Raw genomic sequence first — 19,713 nt, forward strand, 5'->3', positions numbered from 1 at the left:
AAACAGATGGGGGATGGGGGAGGCTGAAGACTGTGTGTGTGTGTGTGTGTTTGTGTGTGTGTGTGTGTGTGTGTGTGTGTGTGTGTGTGTGTGTGTTAATGTGGGAAACAGACGCACAAAATGACCAGAGGTGTATGTGTGTGTGCCGTGTGATATTTTCTGAATGTGTGTCAATGTGTGAATGAAAACAACACAACACAAATCGGAGGCGTTGCTTGCAATGAATCCCAATGTACATGCATGCAAATGTATACACACGGTGTTTATGCACCAGAAAACACAAGATGATATCTGCATTTGCATCTCAATGTGTGTCATATGGTGTGTGTGTGTGTGTGTGTGTGTGTGTGTGTGTGTGTGTGTGTGTGTCATACTCACGTGATGACCAGCGAGGTGGAGAAGAGCAGCGTCCCCAGCAGGCCTCGGCGGCAGTCTGCGTTCTTCCTCTGTCGTTGGTGCATCTCGCCGCCGCAGTTGTCGCAGCAGCGGCACATGCAGAAGAAAAGGCCGGCGAGCGGCATCAGAACGGCGAACAGCAGGCCCACGGCCGAGCACACCAGGAAGCCTATCTCGTAGTAGATGGCCTGGGGGGTCGGCGAGGGAAGGAATAAAAGGAGAAATTAGATACAGAATGAAGGGGGAATTATGATGTATGAACCAAGGGATGAGATGGGGACAAAAAGGGGGGTCAGAGGTGGAAGGAGATATGATTCAACAAGAGGAGGGAGGTTGAGGGTTCAGAGACAAGAAGGATTAGTTTGGGAGTCAGGGAAAGAAGGAAGGATTGATTAAAAGTGAAGAAGAAGGGAGGACACACAAGGAGGCAGAGGATAAAAAAAGAGCAGAAATTCTAAAAATATCTGATAGGATCCCACTGCTGGAAGATCTCTTATGGAGAAACAATAAACACATTGCATAACACTCCTCACTTCATTACTTAAATACCACGAGTCAGATCAATAATTGACTATTTCACTTCATGACACAACACAAATGCTGAGATTTTTCTCTAAGACAAATTAGCGAGTTTACATTACAGCACTACACTGCAAGCTGGTTTAGACGTCTGCAATATGCACAGAGGATATGAGGATCACACAACACATGAAAGATGATGGGGGGAAATACTCAAAGGACTCAAAGAGCCATCCATGTAGCCTTGTGGTGCAGTTTTCCCCCCGCTCTACTGAAGGGGGAAAGACGGCATTTCTGATGAAAAACCTTTCTTCAATAGGAGCCGACAACAAGATAGTGAACCGCAGAAAAACTCCACCGCAACAAATACTCAAGGACCTGCTTTGAGTAACAAAATCCGTTTTTTTTTTTTACTGATACGAGGTAAAACTCGGCCAATTTGGAGAGATAATTACTCTGCAAAAACTCAAATCTTAGCAAGTTTCTTGAAATAAGAAACAACATCTCATTTTGGACATTACATCTCCATCTACACAGAACACAATGCAAACATTTTTAAAAGCAAACTCAGACCTACCTTTTTGGTAGAGCTTTTTAACTGAATCTCATTTCATCTGGTTTTATTACATTTTGAACCTCCTGTGTTTCCTCACTCAGAATAAATTATCGCGTTTCCTCAGCACCTGTTCTTATCGAGTTATTTTTATCTTAGTTTGTGGATCGTGGGCTAGGGGTGGAGGAGGGAGTCATGTTGTTGCTGTTTGATTTATGTTGATGTAAAGCACTTTGGGATACATTTGTTGTATGAAAAGTGCTATACAAATAAAGTTTGATTGATTGATTGACATCTAATTTCATGAGTCTTAAGTAAAAATTTGTCTTGCAGGCAGTTTTCCTCATTAAAGGAAATTCAAGCCTTTGTTTTTTGCAGGTCTTAAAGGGAGAGTCAGTAGATTTGTCTGAAAACACAGAATATAGAATCATACTAAAGTAATGTCGCTCAATCATCACTCGTGTGCCTCAACACATGTGTGGTGTTGACTGTATCTGCAGAGATTCTGTCCTCTGCTTGTATTTTGATGTTTTGGTTTTCTCAGGACGTTTTTGAGCGGGGAGCTGGTGTGTTTCCTCCAGTCAATATGTCTGATGGAGGAGGGCATAGTGTCAAAGAAGAGAAAGTACAATCACAGTGAGGCGACCCACCAGGTAGACCCACTCATTCTAAGACGAGGGAGAAACTTGTGTTGGCTTTACCCACAGACGTGGACCTGCTTCCTGTTGGACAGACAGGTGACAAACACCGGCTGTTAGCCTGTGCTAGCGTGCGGTAGCTTGCAGTGTAGGTACACGTAGTGAATGTATGAACTACATCCTGCAGTGAGTGTCCAATTTGAATGTTGTAAAAATGCTACTGACTCCACCTTTATTTATATGGACTCGTCAGGTGAATGTGGCTTAAATTAAGACTAATTACATACATTTGACTATGAATTAGACAAATACACTTGCTAAGCTTTAAGTTTTTGCATTGTAAATAAACTCCTGTTTCAAACAATGAAACCTTCAAATGCACTATAAAGTTGAAACTAACACATCCCTCTCAAAAATGAAACCTATTGCAGGGCATTATATTCTTCATTCGGTTGTATTTGAATGCACTGAAAACATAACAACATACATATACAGTACCTGCTGTGAAGTTCTGAGATTAATGGGATAATAGGGTGTTAATAGATTAATAAGGTTGAAAGGTTAGGTCAAAGGTCGTGAGGTCAAAGAGCTAGTGATTGGTGTTGAGGAGCAGGAAGGTTAAACAGTCGGTTTACACAGGAGTGGACAGAGGAATGCTGACTGTCATATAAACCTTTAAACTTCTTTAATAAGCCGAGGCTTTCACTCACTTCAGTCTATGAAATGACTCCGCCTTCATTAGTGACCGGCTTTTAATTATTTTCAAACTAAACTCGAGCACAGCAAAGATGGGATAGACTATGAAACTGTACATTTTCAACCAGAAAAGAAACTGTTTATGAAATGAGGATATGAATAAACAGATTTAAATAAATCACCTGTTTGATTATGCTTTGTAAGAGAGCGTGCAAACCTCCTTCACGGCCTGAATACGAGCATTATTCTGTCTTTCTTGGACAGATGTTGTGGCTCCACAAACTATTTCAACACTTAATGCACACAGCCGTCTAACTGAGAGCTGACTTTATTTGTCATCACAAGTGCCAACACCAGGCTAGTGGAATTAGTTAGCAAGTATTTTATTTTTTTCATTTTTATATATATTTTTTTTAATTCTTATTGGTGTGCATTAGTCTCTCAATGATTTTATAAACTACTTTTTCGTCAATAACTTTTCTGCACTCTTGTTAAGCGCTTTGAACTGCAATTTAATTTGCCTGAAAGGTGCTTTATAAATAAAGTTTGATTGGTTGACGATAAAAGGGACTGAGCCATAAACTGGGACGGGCTTTGAGAAATTGAGATTTGTTTTAGTCCCCGTGTCCACTTCGCGTTTTTGTCTGAGCGCAAATTGAGTAAAGAGCATTTGCAGCAGCAGGCGCTCATTTTTCGAGCGATGTGCTGCCGCTCCGAGTGCTTCACGTTGAAAATCTTTCAACTTTTCAGAAAAGGCGCTGTTGATATCACCGGCGCTCTTTTCCAAATGTATGATATCCGCCCGCCTACAGATCTTGTACAGTCTTACACCCACATCATCTTTGCTCCAAAAATAAACAATCTGGTAAACGCTTCATGCAAGACGCTACCGAGCAACACTGCCTTTCTGCCCCGGAAAAAAAAAAACGCTAGGTGGACACGGGGCCTTACAGTAAATATTTCATAAACTGTATATGAAAAGAAGCATATTTAGTATTTCTCCTTTTGGTTTGAAAGCACTTTAATTATCACTTGTCACTTTATCTTGCCATTCTCTGCACATACTGTCTCAATCCCCTGCAGTTTACGTCATCATTCATTCATTTTGTACTTATACCCCCTGTTTTTATTTATCTTATCTAATCTATTCTGTTTAATGTGTATTTTGTATTTGGAGCTTACTTGTCTGTGCTGCTGCAACGCCTGAATTTCCCCTCTGGGGATCAATAAAGTATTATCCTATCCTATGAATTAGGTTTGTGCTTCATCTCTGTGAAGGACTCAATGATCCTGGATTTGATTGATAATTAGAAATATTCAAGGTGACTCAACATGATTTCCCTGATATATATATATCGCCTCAGTCTAATTGCTGCTGTTGGCAGATTCTCCGTTTATTTCCCACCTCTTCATGTCATGTTACTGTGGGTGCTCCCAGTTAATCTGCTGCCATCCAAACCGCGCTCAGCACAGTCTTTGGAAACTGGCAAAATTGAAAAGGGGGTTGGTAATTCCCACACCGCTATGTAACTTGTCACAATAATGTTCAATAGCTGTTAGTTATGAAAGGATCAAAGCAGGGCGGTGGCTCCTGAATGGATGGACCGCGCTCTCACATCTGATGCACAGTAATCCTAATCGCCCTCATAAGTCAATGACCCCGGCTCCTCCAGGGACCCTGCAGATTCTGCTTTTTTAACATGCAGGGTGAAAAAAGAAAGAGCTTCTGAACTTTGTCTGAGAGGAGTATTCTCCTCTGATTCATTTGACAATCTCTGTGAAAAGTTAGAAATCTCAGGCTTTGGGTCTAATCCAACCTCTGAAAAGCTCCAGGCTGTTTAAAAAAAAACATACTTTGAAAGATGTAGAAATAAGAGTCGGAAAGTTATAATCTTTCTGACCTTCAGGGATGATTTCAGGTTGTTTTGAAACAGATAAAAAAAGCAGGAATCAGGGGAGATTTTTTGATGATTAAATCAGCCAAAGAAATACAGAAAGAAAAGAGGGGCTTGTGTGAGTGTGTTTGGCCCCGTGTCATCCAAAGGCACCAATGTGGGGCCAGTCGTTGAGGACAAAGTGCAAATCTGAACGCTTGCATCGTCATCCTGCTTCTAGGCTGAGTTTTTTTTTATCGGGTGAATCTTTTCCAAAAAAAAAAAAGAAAAAAAAAAGGTCAGAAGTGTTTTATTTTTTCCCAACACCACACACTGACGGCCTGAAGCATTGACTATTTTTAGACTTGAGCTTTGTCTTGGCGAGTGCCCAAAAGAAGGAGGTGACCTTCCAATCAGAACAAACGGGGTGATGAGGTGGCGGGCACGTCTGAGCGATGAAGACGGGCAATTTTTGCGAAGTTTAATCAGATTTAATCAAGGCGGCCACAAGGCATGAAGTGTCATGAAGCAAGATGCTCATTGTCTGTGAGCTAAAAGACTTGTTATACAAACTACTGTGAATGAATTAACATCATGTTTGTGTTTTTTTTTTTAACGGGATTTGACATTCCTTCCATATTCACATTCATATCTTTCTGGTTTTCTAATGCAGCATAAAGTGAAGACCGAAACTTTGCAAACTCACAAACATCATCAAGAAATCGATCCCAGCTGGACGACTTTAAAATGCGCTGCATGGAGCCTTTCATTTAAATGTGGAAACACACAGGCACATTACTGATCAGCCAACCATCAGCGAGAACAGAGTCTACAATTAAGATAATGATAGGCTTTACTTTGGGTTGAAATTATCTTTTAGGCTGTAATTTGTATTTTTTTTGCATATATTACAAAGTGTATTAAAACTGACCTTTACAGGAAATAGTTAAGATCAATGCCTATACCCAAAAAATCCACAATACTTTCACTCTGAGGGGAGCTCGGTAAAGGAACTGGTATCAGACTGGAATTTCTCTCTGGTCCGCAGATGCAAACCTCCTGTCCCCTCCTACATTACCTCATCATTGTACTGTCCTCGTCGCTTTTTGTTTTGTTTTATTGTTTTATTTTTTTGTCTTTGAGTTTTCAGAAAAGCGCTATATAAAACCAATGTATCTTTATCATTATTAATAATTTGGTGATTTACTTCACAAACATGTCAAAGATAAAAGTTTGAATAACATTTTTATTTTTAGGCTGTATTAGCGATGGGTGTGATGTCTGATGTCATCCTTATTTTGTCCTTTAAAAAAGTTTTTCTCTAAACACTGTTGTGATTCTGTTACTAGTCCGTAGGGACTTGGGTTGGGAAACCGGTAGGGGTCGCCGGTTCAAATCCCAGTGTGGACCAAAATATGGAAGTTGGTCTGGTAGCTGGAGGCACTGAACCCTCAACGGCTCTGGTGCACTCCCTGCGTACAGAAGCAATAACAGTGTAACCAGAATTTCCCTCAAGGATTAATGAAGTATTTCAAATTAAGGGGGAAAATAGAAAAAAAGGATTGAGTGGATTTGTCTTCATTTAAGCAATTATGTTGCTGTAGGTATGCATTTTGTTATCATTACTTCTTTGTGCAGAATGGTAGATATTTGATTATAAAAACTTGTTTCAGGAGGAAAACAGAAAGTGATTTTAAATATTACTTGTTGGAGCAGCAGAGCATAAACATGTAGATGTTGTTCACTGAGGTGGAGGTGTTTGAATCTGATGTTTCTGTTGCATTGCAAAATGTGTGTCAGTGGTTCAGGTCAGTGAGAGGAGATTTGTCGTAGTGAAAGACTTCTGCAAATGTCAGCATGCAAAAGATCAAGCTAGTGTGTGTGTGTGTGTGTGTGTGTGTGTGTGTGTGTGTGTGTGTGTGTGTGTGTGTGTGTGTGTGTGTGTGTGTGTGTGTGTTATTCATGTGTCACTCATTCCTGCTGTGGTTTGGATATCAGAGCAAATACTGCTGAACAGCAAAGAGGATTGCTGACCAATGGTTTATAAAAATACTCTGTCTCAACATGTATGTTTATGCACCAGTTTTCACTGCTTTAGTAAAAATCTCTTCCGCTTGTGTGTCAGTTCTGATGATAAAAAACCAGGTAAACCAAAGAAAAAGAGCTGGAGATTTGTCTGCACACCTGTGGCATTAAAACAGAGTGATGATGACTGACATGAAGCGGTAATGGTTCAGACCTTTAGATATAACTTTTCAAAACTAAATTGGTATCTTTTTCTTTGCTGTGATTGTAATGTTGCTGGTTTGTGTTACATCGGCTGCCAAGTAGGAAAACAATCGGTACAACTTCACAAGAAGAAGTGCAGCTATGAGAGTCAGGGCCATGATACCATAACGCTCCTCCTTCACTGTCCAGTCAGCGTTGTTGCTCCTCCATGAACTATGAAGGGCATAGAAGAAAATTTAATTTTAAGCATCAGTTTGCAAGGACAACTTTAAAACAGAAATGTATTTCTGTCATTGGAGTTAAATTGTGGAATTCTTTAAATAATGATTTGAAGGGCTGTGTTCAGATATTTCAGTTTAAGAAGATGTATAAGAACAAAGTTTTCAGACTGTATGAAATTGGCAGTTAAGTGTGTTTTGTGTGTGTTTTCCTTCTACTTTCTGAGGAAGTAAAGACTGAATTGTCAGATTTGTTTTATGTTGGCATGATATTCATTCATTGACTGTAATTTGGACAGACCATCCAGACATTTATTGTTTTCTTTTTGAGTAAGGGGGGCAGGCAAAGCAAGATTTATTCTTCTTCCTGCTCCTTTCCGTACATGGGATGAAGTGTGAATTGTTTTTTCCTTTTTCTTTTTTTCTGTTGTGTGTTTTGTTTTGTATGTACGGAACAAAAAAAAAAAAAACTTCTAGGGATGTGTCTCAAGAGCTACGATTGGATGGGATGAATGGGGTGAAAGTCACAAGGCTGCACAACTAAATCATGAAATCCAATGATTCAAATGCTGAAATACACAAAAGGTGATATATGTCTGTGAAGTGATGACAAAAGGTGAAGGACTTGAGTCTGAATTGTGCAGCCCTGGTGACTCGGGACAAGGGAGGGGGGGGGGGGGGCTTGTTGGGTTTAGGGGGGATGGGGAGGCACAGTTAGATCCAGTGTGCAGACTTTACCTGAAGCGTCAGCACTATGTTCTCTGGCTGAGGGAGACCAGAGCAGATCAGATGAAGAGGGCATGCAGAAGACAAAGGCAATCGCAGCGTCAAAGAAAAGTGTGAAAGAAAGCCACAGAACAAAAAAAAAACATGTGGATGAAACAGAATAACAAAAAAAAAAGAGAGAAATCAAAGAATTCAAAAATTGGCATGCATATCCACATAGCTGCACACAGACACAGCACATTCTTCTTCTCATCATTGAGGGGAAAGGTACAGAGAGAACTTTTACAGGCTTTCCTTTAGATCTCAGGGACTGTCAAAGAGCTGAAAGGCCGCTTTGGTTTTCAACGTTGTTCCTCATAAAACTCAATGATGTATCTCCTTTTTAAATTCACAGGTTGTGCCAGAAGCAATTACCTGCAAAAAGGATTGGCCGTGCTTCGGCTTGTAAAAGCTATTAACACTTTGCTTCAGACTACAGAGTAACTTGTATAATTTGTATGATATATTAGCCTGAATCCAATCAGAAAAGTATGCAATAAGGTGACGGAACAGGTGCAACAAAACAGTCACACATCAACACAACAATGTAGTTTTTACCTTTTGGTATTCTGTCTGAATGGCTCCGAACTTATCCTTTGCCAGTCTGACGATAAGATCTGCAAAGAAAAACAGAGAAAACAAACAAAGCATGAATAAATCTGCTGTTGTTCAAAATCTGACCGATAACTGCGTTGTATGCATGTAGGCCTGGGCGATATGGACCAAAACTCATATCTTGATATTGTTTAGCTGAATGGCGATACTCGATATGGATATGTATTTTATTAACAGTGAAAACACATGGAAAAATAAACTACCTGTTTGTGAATTTAAAAAGTAATATTATAAAATAAAAATGTTCCTTAAATACAATAAAAGAGAGAGAGGGGAGGAGCAGGGTTAAGAGAGACAGACAGTCAGTCATCATCAGTGAGATGAGAAAAAGGTGACCTAGTACCTCTGTAACGTTGTTTTAATGCAACATAAACTATATCCATATTAACGATATTGTCTTACCCTATATCTTGTTTGAAAATATATCGATATATCTTAAAAAACTCGATATATTTCCCAGCCCTAGAATGCATCTGAGCATGATGGACGACTGTTTCTAAAGGTTGTCCCTGTCATGCTGTACGGACACAGAGTCAAACAAATCTAAGCACAAGGTGTCACTAAAGTCTAAAACGTATTTCAGGGGGCGGCTGTGGCTCAGTGGTAGAGTTGGTTGTCTCTTAATAGGAAGGGTGAGGCTTCGATCCCCAGCTCCTGCAGCCACATGTCGAAGTGCTTTGGGCACTTTAACCCCAAGGTGCTCCTGCTGCTTCAGCAGCGGTGTATGAATGTGTTTGAATATGTCAACACTAATGGCTGCTTTACACCACAGCCTCTCCCATCAGGGTGTGAATGTGTAGGTGTGACCCGTGTTGTAAAAATGCTAAACAAGCTCAAGTGATAATTTATTCACATTTATTTATTTTACTACTCTTACCATCTAATTGCTGTTATCTTTTGATTTGCTTTTATCTCTTTTAGTTTCTTACATCTTTTTAAATCTTTGGTCCTCTTGGTCTCAGCTCGTGTTGTTGGGTTCTTGTGTTGCCTGGGTTCTTATGATGGTTCTTATAATGGTTCTTGTGATGGTCGGGTTCTATATGTCTGTTGGGTATCGTGCACTTTGGGTTCTTTTCTGTTGAATTGTATTTAATTATTTTTAGTATTTTGCATTTGTTATGTTCTTGCTGTTGTTTATGTTCTTCTGTGTTTGGTTTAGTTTGTTCTTGTTTTTGCTGTTTGTCAAAGCACTTTGTAAACCTGTGTTTTTAAAAGGTGCTATAGAAATAAAGTTATTATTGTTATAATAATATCATAAGTCCATTTACCATTTTCTGTGGATCATTAGCTCACTATTACCTCAGCATGTGTTTTTTTCACTCCTGATTAAATAAACGTATATATGGGGAGCGTATGGCCTCATTTAACGCCCCAGTTATGAGTTTATGTAATAACATAAGTGTGGAAACATTCCTCAAACTGCAGTACATAGTTAATGTGATAAATTACTGCTGTCAAGCTGAAGCACCATGTTGAAATGTTTGACAGGATGGTGACAGGAAACCCAGAGCCAAACTCTGACACCGCAGTGTCCCATCACCCCCCCCTCTCTAAACCCTCCCTCTGGGTTTAGAGAGAGAGAGGGCGAGCTGACAGGATGAGGAGCCGTTATTATTTTTATTTATGGAGCGGCGTCGTGTAAGGATCCTGCGACATGTTGTTGACATTCTGGACACTTCTGGAGTAAAACTCTATTTTTGAAAACTGGAATTCCGGATGTAAAATCCTTATTTTGTCTGTTTTATGACAGTTTCAGAAACTCCTGTAACTCTAATAGTTGAAATGATGCACGAGGAACACACTCTCTTTCAATTAAAAAAGTTAACACTTTCATTGATTTTTTTTCCAAAAGAGCACTTAAAAATCTTTATATGCAATTTTTGTTGATCCAGCAGATGTCGCCCTTGAGCACCAGCATGAAACCAAAACAACTCGCGCTGCATTGTTGTGTTAGCATGCTAATGCTAGCGATCTTTATTATGCTGGTATCTTCACACTGCATGTAAATTTACCTGAAATGAGCATGATCTAGAAACACAGTTAAGCAGTGAGTACAGTATGTTATTCTTCTTTTCTCTAGTCCCTCAATTAAACAACTTTTATACACGAGGGGAGGAGTCAGCCGGCCGTCCTGGCGATGTAAACAAAGTGAAGATAGGACTCTGAAAACTCTGAAAACATCACAGACAGTGGGACTCGGGTGTTACACCCATTGTAGACAGTCATGACTCACAGAGTTATTTTCAGAGGATATACTTGATTTCTATTATATTTAAGTGTGAAAAATCACATATAAAGACTTTAACAGAAAGTCTGTAACCGTAGCAACATCAAGAGGTTTTGATTTGTAGAATTGATGAATAAATATTTTCAGAAGTTGTCGCCTTAGAATGACATTCTCTCTCTTGCCTCAACAACCAATCAAGCACAATGATCCTGTACCGCTGAAGGAGCAGACAGACTGGACGTGATGACTTGAGTCGAGTCGACTGATTCTATATTCAGTGGACACTGACACTAAAGCTGCGCTGTAAAAGATGAAAACAGAGGGATGGATTTATGCAGACAAGTCCATCCGCTCCGGGCTGATGAATCACAGATCACACTGTCACTCAAGACGCTGCTGATACAAAATATTAATAGAGATTCTGTCACTGATTTGACTATTTCTTGTCTCACATGTTTGTCTGACACTAATTTTTAATAGAGTAGCTGTTTTGTTTCAGGGATTACTGACACAAAACACAATTTAAACTCATCAAAAAAAACATGACACACAACACAGAAACAAGTTTCAAACTCAGATACAAAACAGTGAAAACTAAACAGGCTATTAATCTCTGTGCAGTCGTTTATTTCCTGTCCACTCTGAAGGATTGTAATGAAAGACGGGAACTGATCCGATCTATTATCAGTATTGGGTCTGATTGATATTGACAAAATTGACATGCTGGATATCAGACTGACTGATCCACATCACCGGTCAATAAAGAAGGTTGTGCACTTTAAACATTCTCAGCTCGCACACTCTCACTTTGATGACTGAACTGTAAGAAGCGTCCACAAATTGTTTCCATGACGACGTTCAGATGAGATGGAGCAGCTCCTTCTATGTGATCAAAAGTACAACTCTCACACTTCAGTTTGAAAGATTTTAATATGGAAACCTTTCAGTTTATCTTTATAAAAGAAATGCAAAACCGGTGTACAACAGCTTTGTGCAGCCTTACACATAGTATAGATAGATAGATAGATAGATAGATAGATAGATAGATAGATAGATAGATAGATAGATACTTTATTGATCCCGAGGGAAATTCAAAGCATCCAGTAGCAGGTTACAAAGACGGACATGAAACATTTGTTACAAATTAAACCACAAAACTGACGCCCCCCATCCCATACATATATATTAACCCGAAAAAAAGATTTAAAGAATACCCCTAGATGAATCAAACTTAAACTGTGCAATTAAAAATAGACTTATACAAGAAATGTACATAACCCGTGCAGGGATAAAAATATATGTGAGATTTAAACAAGAACCTAAAAACAGTTGAGGAAAAAAATCTGTAATTAGACCTGAATATAAAAAATAAAAAAGTGTTGACCTCCTGAAGTTGCGTTGTTTATATATGTACAGCAATGTTTAAAAAGCAGCAAAATTATCAAAAAACAGACATTCAATAACAGGCAGTGCAAACATTAAAGGTGTGATTTAAATAATTGTGAGGTGAGCATTAAAGTGTCCAACTAGAAGCTGACTCTTGGGACAGCTGTGCAGATGGGGAATGGAAAAAGGAAGATTTAGTCCAAGAGTCAAGATGGTGGTCGGTGTTGTATTATATGTAGTATCAACAATGACAACACTATTAATAATGATTAAAAGAAATGTATCGGGATCGGATCGGAAGTGAAAAAAAGTTGATTGGTGGATCGTTAGTGAACAGTTGGTGGATGAAGCCTGTGCTGTATGTCAGCTTCAAATCCATTACGGTGAAATTAAGATTTCTCTGACAAAAACAGAATTACGACTGTAACCAAAATGTTTATCAATCAAGGACTGTCCATGAGTTGTGTGTCTGTTATCACAAAGCTTCTACAGTTACGTTGTTTAAAAATCAATCAAATAAAACCAGACAGTCGGCCTCCCAAACATAAGATCTCCCTCTGTTCAAACACTACGTCTCTGCTCCGCTTTACACCTACACCTGGAGCAGCGCTGCTTGTGATTTTATAACGATGACAGAGACAGCAAGTCTCTCCAAAAATAAGATGCTAACCACACATAAGCTTCTTCCTCCTTCTTTTGAAGTCAAAAAAAACAAAACACATATCCAACAGATGAACTTTGAAAAAGAATAGTTTTAATTCAACACAAAGCACACTTATGATCCCTGCCTATTATTCAAAGACTGAGATTTGTTTTACTACGAGGAGGCTGCAGGCTTAAACTTCACCTAATTATTATTACTGCTGCTTAGAAAGAGAGGAGCTTATCTTGTAAAGCAGTCATGCCTAATTGCCTTTTATATAAACATTTAATAATGCTGGATTATTTGACTGAGAAGCTGTCTCGGCTCTGACTCATTTGTGAAGATTCAATTTGACCCGGCTGTCAGCCACGGGGCTTGAACTAGTCTTTTAAAGAAGTGGAGCAGGTGCAGCTCAAGTGCCTTGCTTCAGGGCATGGTTTGAAATTCTCACAGTCAGTGGGCAGCTTTGTGATCCACTTCTTCTGACATAGTTTTCTTCTCCAAGTTTTAGGACACTTTAGGTCTATAGGTCAGCCTGCCACAGAAGTTTTTCCAGCCTCAAGGGGTTAGCTCCTCCAACCACGTATCGACTGTCATCTCTGTTGTGTGGTTTTTATAAGGTGTAAAATGATCCAGGCTTTCAGAGAAAAATGAAGTAGACCAAGCAGAACCGAGAAATCATTTTTGCCTGTTCCTGTTCCCCTTTGTGTGAATTTCAAAAGAAGCCCCTGACCTTGTGCTTACGCTGTGTGTTCAGGTCCTTTTGTACCAACACGATGCTAACTACACAACAAACTGTTCCAATATTTGAAGTAGAACATCTGTTAAAGTGGAGAATAAGCTCCTTTAATCTTCCTGAGCCATTCTGCATTGAAAATTGCAAACATGGAATTGGGGTTTCTGTTGTTCTGCAGCTATTGTTGCAGAAACAGAGCTGAGCTGACGTATCTGTAAACGAGGGACGAGGTGTGAAGTTATAAGAATGTGTAATGTCCACAACCCATGACCAGTAAGATAACTTAAATGAAGAAGTCAGAAAACAATCATGTCTGTGAATGTTGGATGCAGCAAGGTCCAGACGCAGATTAGCTCCAATTATAAGGACAGTTAAAGTCTTTCTATGTGATTTTTCACACTTAAATATAATATAAATCAAGTATATCCTCTGAAAATAACTCTGTGAGTCATGACTGTCTACAATGGGTGTAACACTAATCTAAAATAATCTTTTAAGCTTGACCTCTCATCTTGTCTGAATTAAACACAATTCAAGCTCCCCTGTCTTGAGCCAATGTTAACATATTGTTTGTTTTGTATAAAAAACAGCCCAGGAGGACACACACATGTTCATTTCAAAGACACAAGAAGAAAAAAAATCACGAGGAGCAGGTTCAAATGAGTGAGAGTGTGTTGGCGTGTGAGCTCATGGTTTTGGCACTTTAGGCTGGTTTGCATGTCTTCTTGAACTTCAGATCAACTTTGAATCTTAATAATTTAACAAAGATGAAATCCAAAATCCCCACACAGGCTGGCTGCCAGGAGCAATTAAAGCACAAAGCCAGCTCCGCTATGTTTTAAACAAAAGATGTTAGTCTTTGCACATTTGGATTTGAATTAACAAAACTGACAGGAGGCACCATTGTTTTTGTCTGTGCTGGCACACATAGGTGTGCCAGCCCCAGGAGCTGATTGGCAAATACCACTTATGATTGGCTGCAAAGAAACTGTTAAAAGCATAAAGATCATCATGGGGGGGGGGGGGGGGAGTAACCTCGTCAGGTGATCAGGAGCTTCACCTGGGCCGAGCTGAGAGCAACAGGAAGAGGAGGCGGGACAAACAGCAGAGGGAAACACACAGCAGTAACAGCTAGGTGTTGTAGGGGTGAATATCCAGTTAATTAGTGCGAGAGCAGGAATAGAACAGAATAGATGCTTATTGCCATTTGCACAGGTACAGGACAGTACAGGTACATTGGAATTTTTGTGCGTTTCTCCTTGAGTCAGCTTCTACAAAAAATTAAAAATTACATATAAACTAGAATACCATTGTAAGAAAAAAAGACCTTTATTCATGCCTCCCCTATAGGCGGGCCAAACAGGGAAGGACTGGAGCTGAATAACTTGGCTAAGTTTCTAAAGGCTGCTTCTAAACCACTCAGGATGTGTGATAATCGAGAAATGAATCCTGCTTCATCGTTACCAAAGAAACTGATAAAACAAAGATGTCTGTCCAACCACAGCTCTCAGTTTCTTAAAAAATGGATGAATGAACTTGTCACTGCTGATGACACTCAGGCTCGGCAAAGAGGTGACATAAAGAATGAAAGAAGAACTGGAGGATGGATGAATTTAAAAAAAGAGAGAGGAGAGGAAGGAGAAGAGAGGACAGAAGGATCAAAGACGGAGGGATGTCAGAGAGGAGAAGAATAAAGAGAGGTGAAAGAGAGAGAGGGATGGATTGAATCCAACTTGTGTTTTTCAGTGAGAGGCGTCTAATCCCTCTCCATGAACGGAAAGCTCACTTGATGCTTCCCACCCACGTTAACCCTCTCCTCTCCTGCTGGGAGTCGTCATCATTTCAGCATGCACATGTGTTTGTCAGGATGCTGTAACTTTTTAACCCCTTAAACAAACCTGTTGTGACTTTATCTTAGTTTTAGAAATGATTCTCCAGAGATTGAAAACTGCTCTCTCTCTCTCTCCAGGATGCATGCACAGAAATACAAATGTTGATGTAAAAATGTAAATGCATGAGAGAATTCATGTAAATGTAAATGCATACTGCAGCAGAGGACAGCTCCTGTAGCTTCTCAGCTCTGAACCAAATCCAGGTAGAGGCTTTACAGCAGATTTAATGAAGCTTTGCAGGGGAGACCAAGATAAAGAAGAACCTGGCAAAATGAATTTTTCATCACTTTCTCAAGCAGGGAGTCACCCGCCCAGAGGAAATCCAGCAGTTCTTTATCTGAGTTTTTGGCTTTCAGGATATAGCAGAAGAGGAAGCCATTTTAATGGTCATGAACAGCTGGGTGTCTCAGGGGGGAAAGTGAGTTTGTTGGTGGACCAGAACTCTGCTAGTGGCTTCAACAATTGTGCTGTTTTAACATGGTTTTTTTTTGGTTCAACATGCAGTTTGAGGGCTGTAGCATCGTTTTTTTAAAGCAGGGTTCGTAAATAGAACATGAACTCAGCCTGCCTCTATATCGAGATGTCTCCTGTGATTTCAGACAGCAGGGAGTCAAAACAAATGTGATTCCACTCTCGGTAACCTTAGCTTTCATTTGCATGCATTTGTCTGCTCTCTTTTCCTTAATTTGCCTCCTGTAGCCTTTAATCCAGGAAACTAGAAAATACACAAACATAATGAGCCAGGACTACATATTTATCTAAATTGATTTCTTGCTGATGCTTCCTGCTGTCTTCTAGATTATCTCTAAAAGATTGAGATCATAAATGATTCAAAATATGCAAAAGAAAATTGATTCAAGATTAGCAAACAAGATGGAAGTTTTGGTTCTTCTTGAAGATATGAAAAGATTAGAAATGCTTCATTTTGTCTCAGATGGATGAAGATGAACTTTATTTGTCCCGTAAAGTGAGACATTTGTCTTTGGCTCTTCAACCATGCCACAGCCATTAAAAGACAACATTTAAGAATCATTCACATTAAAAAAAAACAATGAACATTAGTAAATAATGTCCGGACACACACAGTGTAATAACACAGAGACAAGTTATAGTCCAGTTCCTTTCCTGTCTATTTGCCACTTTTTAAAAGTTTTAAAGTCACTACAGGGATAAATGAATCTTTAAACCTGTTCAGTCTACAACTAGGAACTCTACAATTCACTTAGCAGAAGCTTTTATCCAAAGTGACGTACATCAGAGAGTAAGAACAACACAAGCAAGGATCTAGAAAAAAGGGAACAATGTCAGTAAGAGCAAACGATCAGCTTTGAGTCTGATTGGACACACAGGTGCTGACAGGAAGTGACCAGAGGCAAAGCACAACATTGAGGGCAGTTCTTGAGAGCTCTAATCAGTATAGAAACCATCTTATAAGTCGTCGTTATCAAACAAAAACCATCATCATCATCAATAATATGGAGACCATCATCATTAAGTTAGTAGGTATTCATGAAAGAGCTGGGTCTTTAGCTTTTTCTTAAAGGTGCAGAAGGACTCTGCAGATCCAATGGAAACTCTGAAACTCTTACTGGAGGGCAGCAGCTCATATACTCTGTATGAAGAACACGGGACGGGTCATTAACAGTCTTATTGGATGCCTCAGAGTAGCCTGATCAATTAAAGTCTGCAGCGATGTTTAACGTTTATCTCACAAATCGCATGCTGATTCAGAACACAGACGTCTATAACTTTCTGCATTCTTTCGAGGCTAAAATTCAGACGTGGAAAAAGACATACCATTTTTTTTTAAATCTTATGTTAAGTGTGAAATTAAAGTCTGGTCAGTCTGAGTTCATTTGGGTTGTAATTGATCCCAATGGGAGACAGTTTTCAGATTTCCAAATGGCGAACATATACTGCTTACTTGTTGTTCCAAACACTCTTATTGTCCCTAAAAGCCAGATATTGTTTTTTTAAAGGTTTTTGAAGGTTTATTTTTGAGACTAGAAGAGCGCCTGGCGTCCTTGACAACATGCGTCTGGTTTGTAAATAAAAAAACAGTATTTAAGTAATAAGTTAGTTTTAAGAGGACAGAGTCAGAAACCAAGGAGAGAGAGAGAGAGTGGGGTATGACAAAAATGTTCACTACTTCCTGACTTACTACGACTTCCTACATTTGGCTGATTAATCCGCCTCTTTAATTTGTTTATCGGTAAAGAAAACAGTATTCACCGCTCTGCAAAAACCAAACTAAACACACACAAACATGTAAAAAAGGAGTTAGTAAACTAAGCAGACACGGGTCATGTGGTGTATTTGCATGCAGACAAAGTGACTCTATACTTCTTGTATCCCATTAGTTAATTAAAGACATACAAGAGGAAAACTATCACAGCAAACAAACTCAATCTGAGGTCAGTAATCCACCCAGCAGCCTCTGAAGAAAAGGAGATTAATTCCATGGATTAGATGATTTTTTTTACAGAAGTGTTAAAGTCAACGCATTAACTGTCTGAACACAGTAAACACACACACATCGGTCCAGATTGGAAGGATTTGTTAGCAGAACACTTCCTGCATTGTTCTAACTCGCTACATTAACATCACCTCGAGCAGAAACATCCTGCAGAGTGATGGATTAGTCTGGACAACGATTTTAAAACGGTTGACCCAAAGCGCAGTGAGATCAAATGACTTTGCATCACATAAAACTTTTAGAGTGCATCGAGGTTGGATCAGACAAAGAACACTAAAAGCAGACTAATCCACGACGAGACACTTTATAGAGCAGCTTTGTCAGTTGACTCCCCTCGTAGACATCATGTTTATGTTAGCGTAGCTTTGTTTATGTTATGGTTCACCCTTAGCAGACCCTCCCTTCCTCATGTATGTTGTTAGTTTTCCTCTGTCTGGCCCTTTCCGAATAGCCACAGTTCAGTATGCAGTACGTACGTTTCAGTATACTGAACGTTCGTGGTTATTCAGTGGTCATTTTTTGGGTCAGTCAAACTATCACTCGAGTTAAAGGAAGAATGTGTGACTTTTTGATCCAGTAGATGAAACCAAAACAAACTGCTGTATGGCCACACCTCCTCTTTCCTCCAGTAACACACCCCCAACCCCCCCTTGAGTTATCAATTAGAACGCACCATAAATAAACACCATGAAGTGCAAGCAGCGGACAAAACTGACCTTTACTCAAGCTGCATTGTTGTGTTAGCATGCTAATGTTAGCGCTCTTTAGTTAGCTCGTAGCTTCACATTGCACATAAATTGACACAGAATGAGCGAGATATAAAAACACTTACATAACATCCAAATAATCAGTGAGTGTGTTCTTCTTCTTCTCTCTAGTTCTTGACTAAAACAGCTTTTATACACAAGGGGAGGAGCCGGCCGTCCCGTCCATGTAAACACGGCTCTGACAACAACACAGCCAGCGGGACTCGAGCTTCTCCCTCATTGTAGACAGTCATGACTCAGAGACACATTTACACAGGACTGTCGCACATACTTCTTAAAAGTGGAGGAGAAAGTACTTAAAACTTAAAACTTTGTATTTTCACTTTGCACGAGTGAATCTAACAACGTGACATAATTCATATCATCCACACCAGGAAGCTTCTTTCTGTCAATGGGACCTTTTCTGTCCGACATTTATTCATCTCCCACCGAGACGAGGTTATTGGATTTCATTGTCTGTATGTTACATGATATTCCTGAATAGTTGATGCTGTGTAAGACTCACATACAGACATCACAAAGAAAGGTCATGTCGTCTCTGCTCTGCGTCAATAACAACCACAGGGGGTCCGAATAATGACACCCACAGCAGAGAGATAACAGGATCGCATAAAAATAAGGGAAGGATTCAAAAAGAGAAAAATAGAATATGAAAGTTTTATCTTTTTTTAAAAGTGATAAATCATTGTTACTTAAAGGTACAATATGAAGAATTTGATGAAAATGTTTACATAAAAATATGTCAATGATTGTTGTTGTTGAGTACTTACATGAACTCAAATATTTCCAACAGTTAGCAAAGCCAGAGAAATCTGTAATTTTAGAGTTTAGAGCTGCCATGACAGACGCTAAATGTTGACCGTTGCCAAGGAAACACCGGATTTTACATTCTGTGCATTTAAATAACAATCACTCATACATGGAGAATATAATTTTTTCATTTCAGTTTAAAACAAAAAAAGAAACACCTCATAATCACAACAATGAAATAATGAAAGATAAGTATATTGTCATGGTTGGAGGAGTCAGTATGATAACTTAGCACTTTTATGGCACCAGTGAAAATGAGTCTGCGGCATGAAT

At 39.4% G+C, this 19,713-nt stretch overlaps 1 protein-coding gene across 19 annotated transcripts in view; it reads right to left on the reverse strand.

The window, feature by feature from the left end:
* prom1a (prominin 1a) overlaps positions 1-19,713 on the reverse strand; it is a 99,527-nt gene that overhangs the window by 53,163 nt on the left and 26,651 nt on the right. For 14 of the 19 annotated variants that reach the window (XM_065958535.1, XM_065958542.1, XM_065958538.1 and 11 more), the window contains exons 2-4: positions 8,447-8,505; positions 7,862-7,888; positions 379-584 (exon numbers count right to left, since the gene is read on the reverse strand). In XM_065958535.1, coding sequence (XP_065814607.1) covers positions 379-584; positions 7,862-7,888; positions 8,447-8,505 — 292 coding nt within the window. The remainder of the gene's footprint in view (positions 1-378; positions 585-7,861; positions 7,889-8,446; positions 8,506-19,713) is intronic. The other 5 variants (XM_020648473.3, XM_020648478.3, XM_020648477.3 and 2 more) reach the window with 1 other exon arrangement.

Source organism: Labrus bergylta, chromosome 9 (assembly GCF_963930695.1).
Source record: "Labrus bergylta chromosome 9, fLabBer1.1, whole genome shotgun sequence".
NCBI classification, from domain to species: Eukaryota; Metazoa; Chordata; class Actinopteri; order Labriformes; family Labridae; genus Labrus; species Labrus bergylta.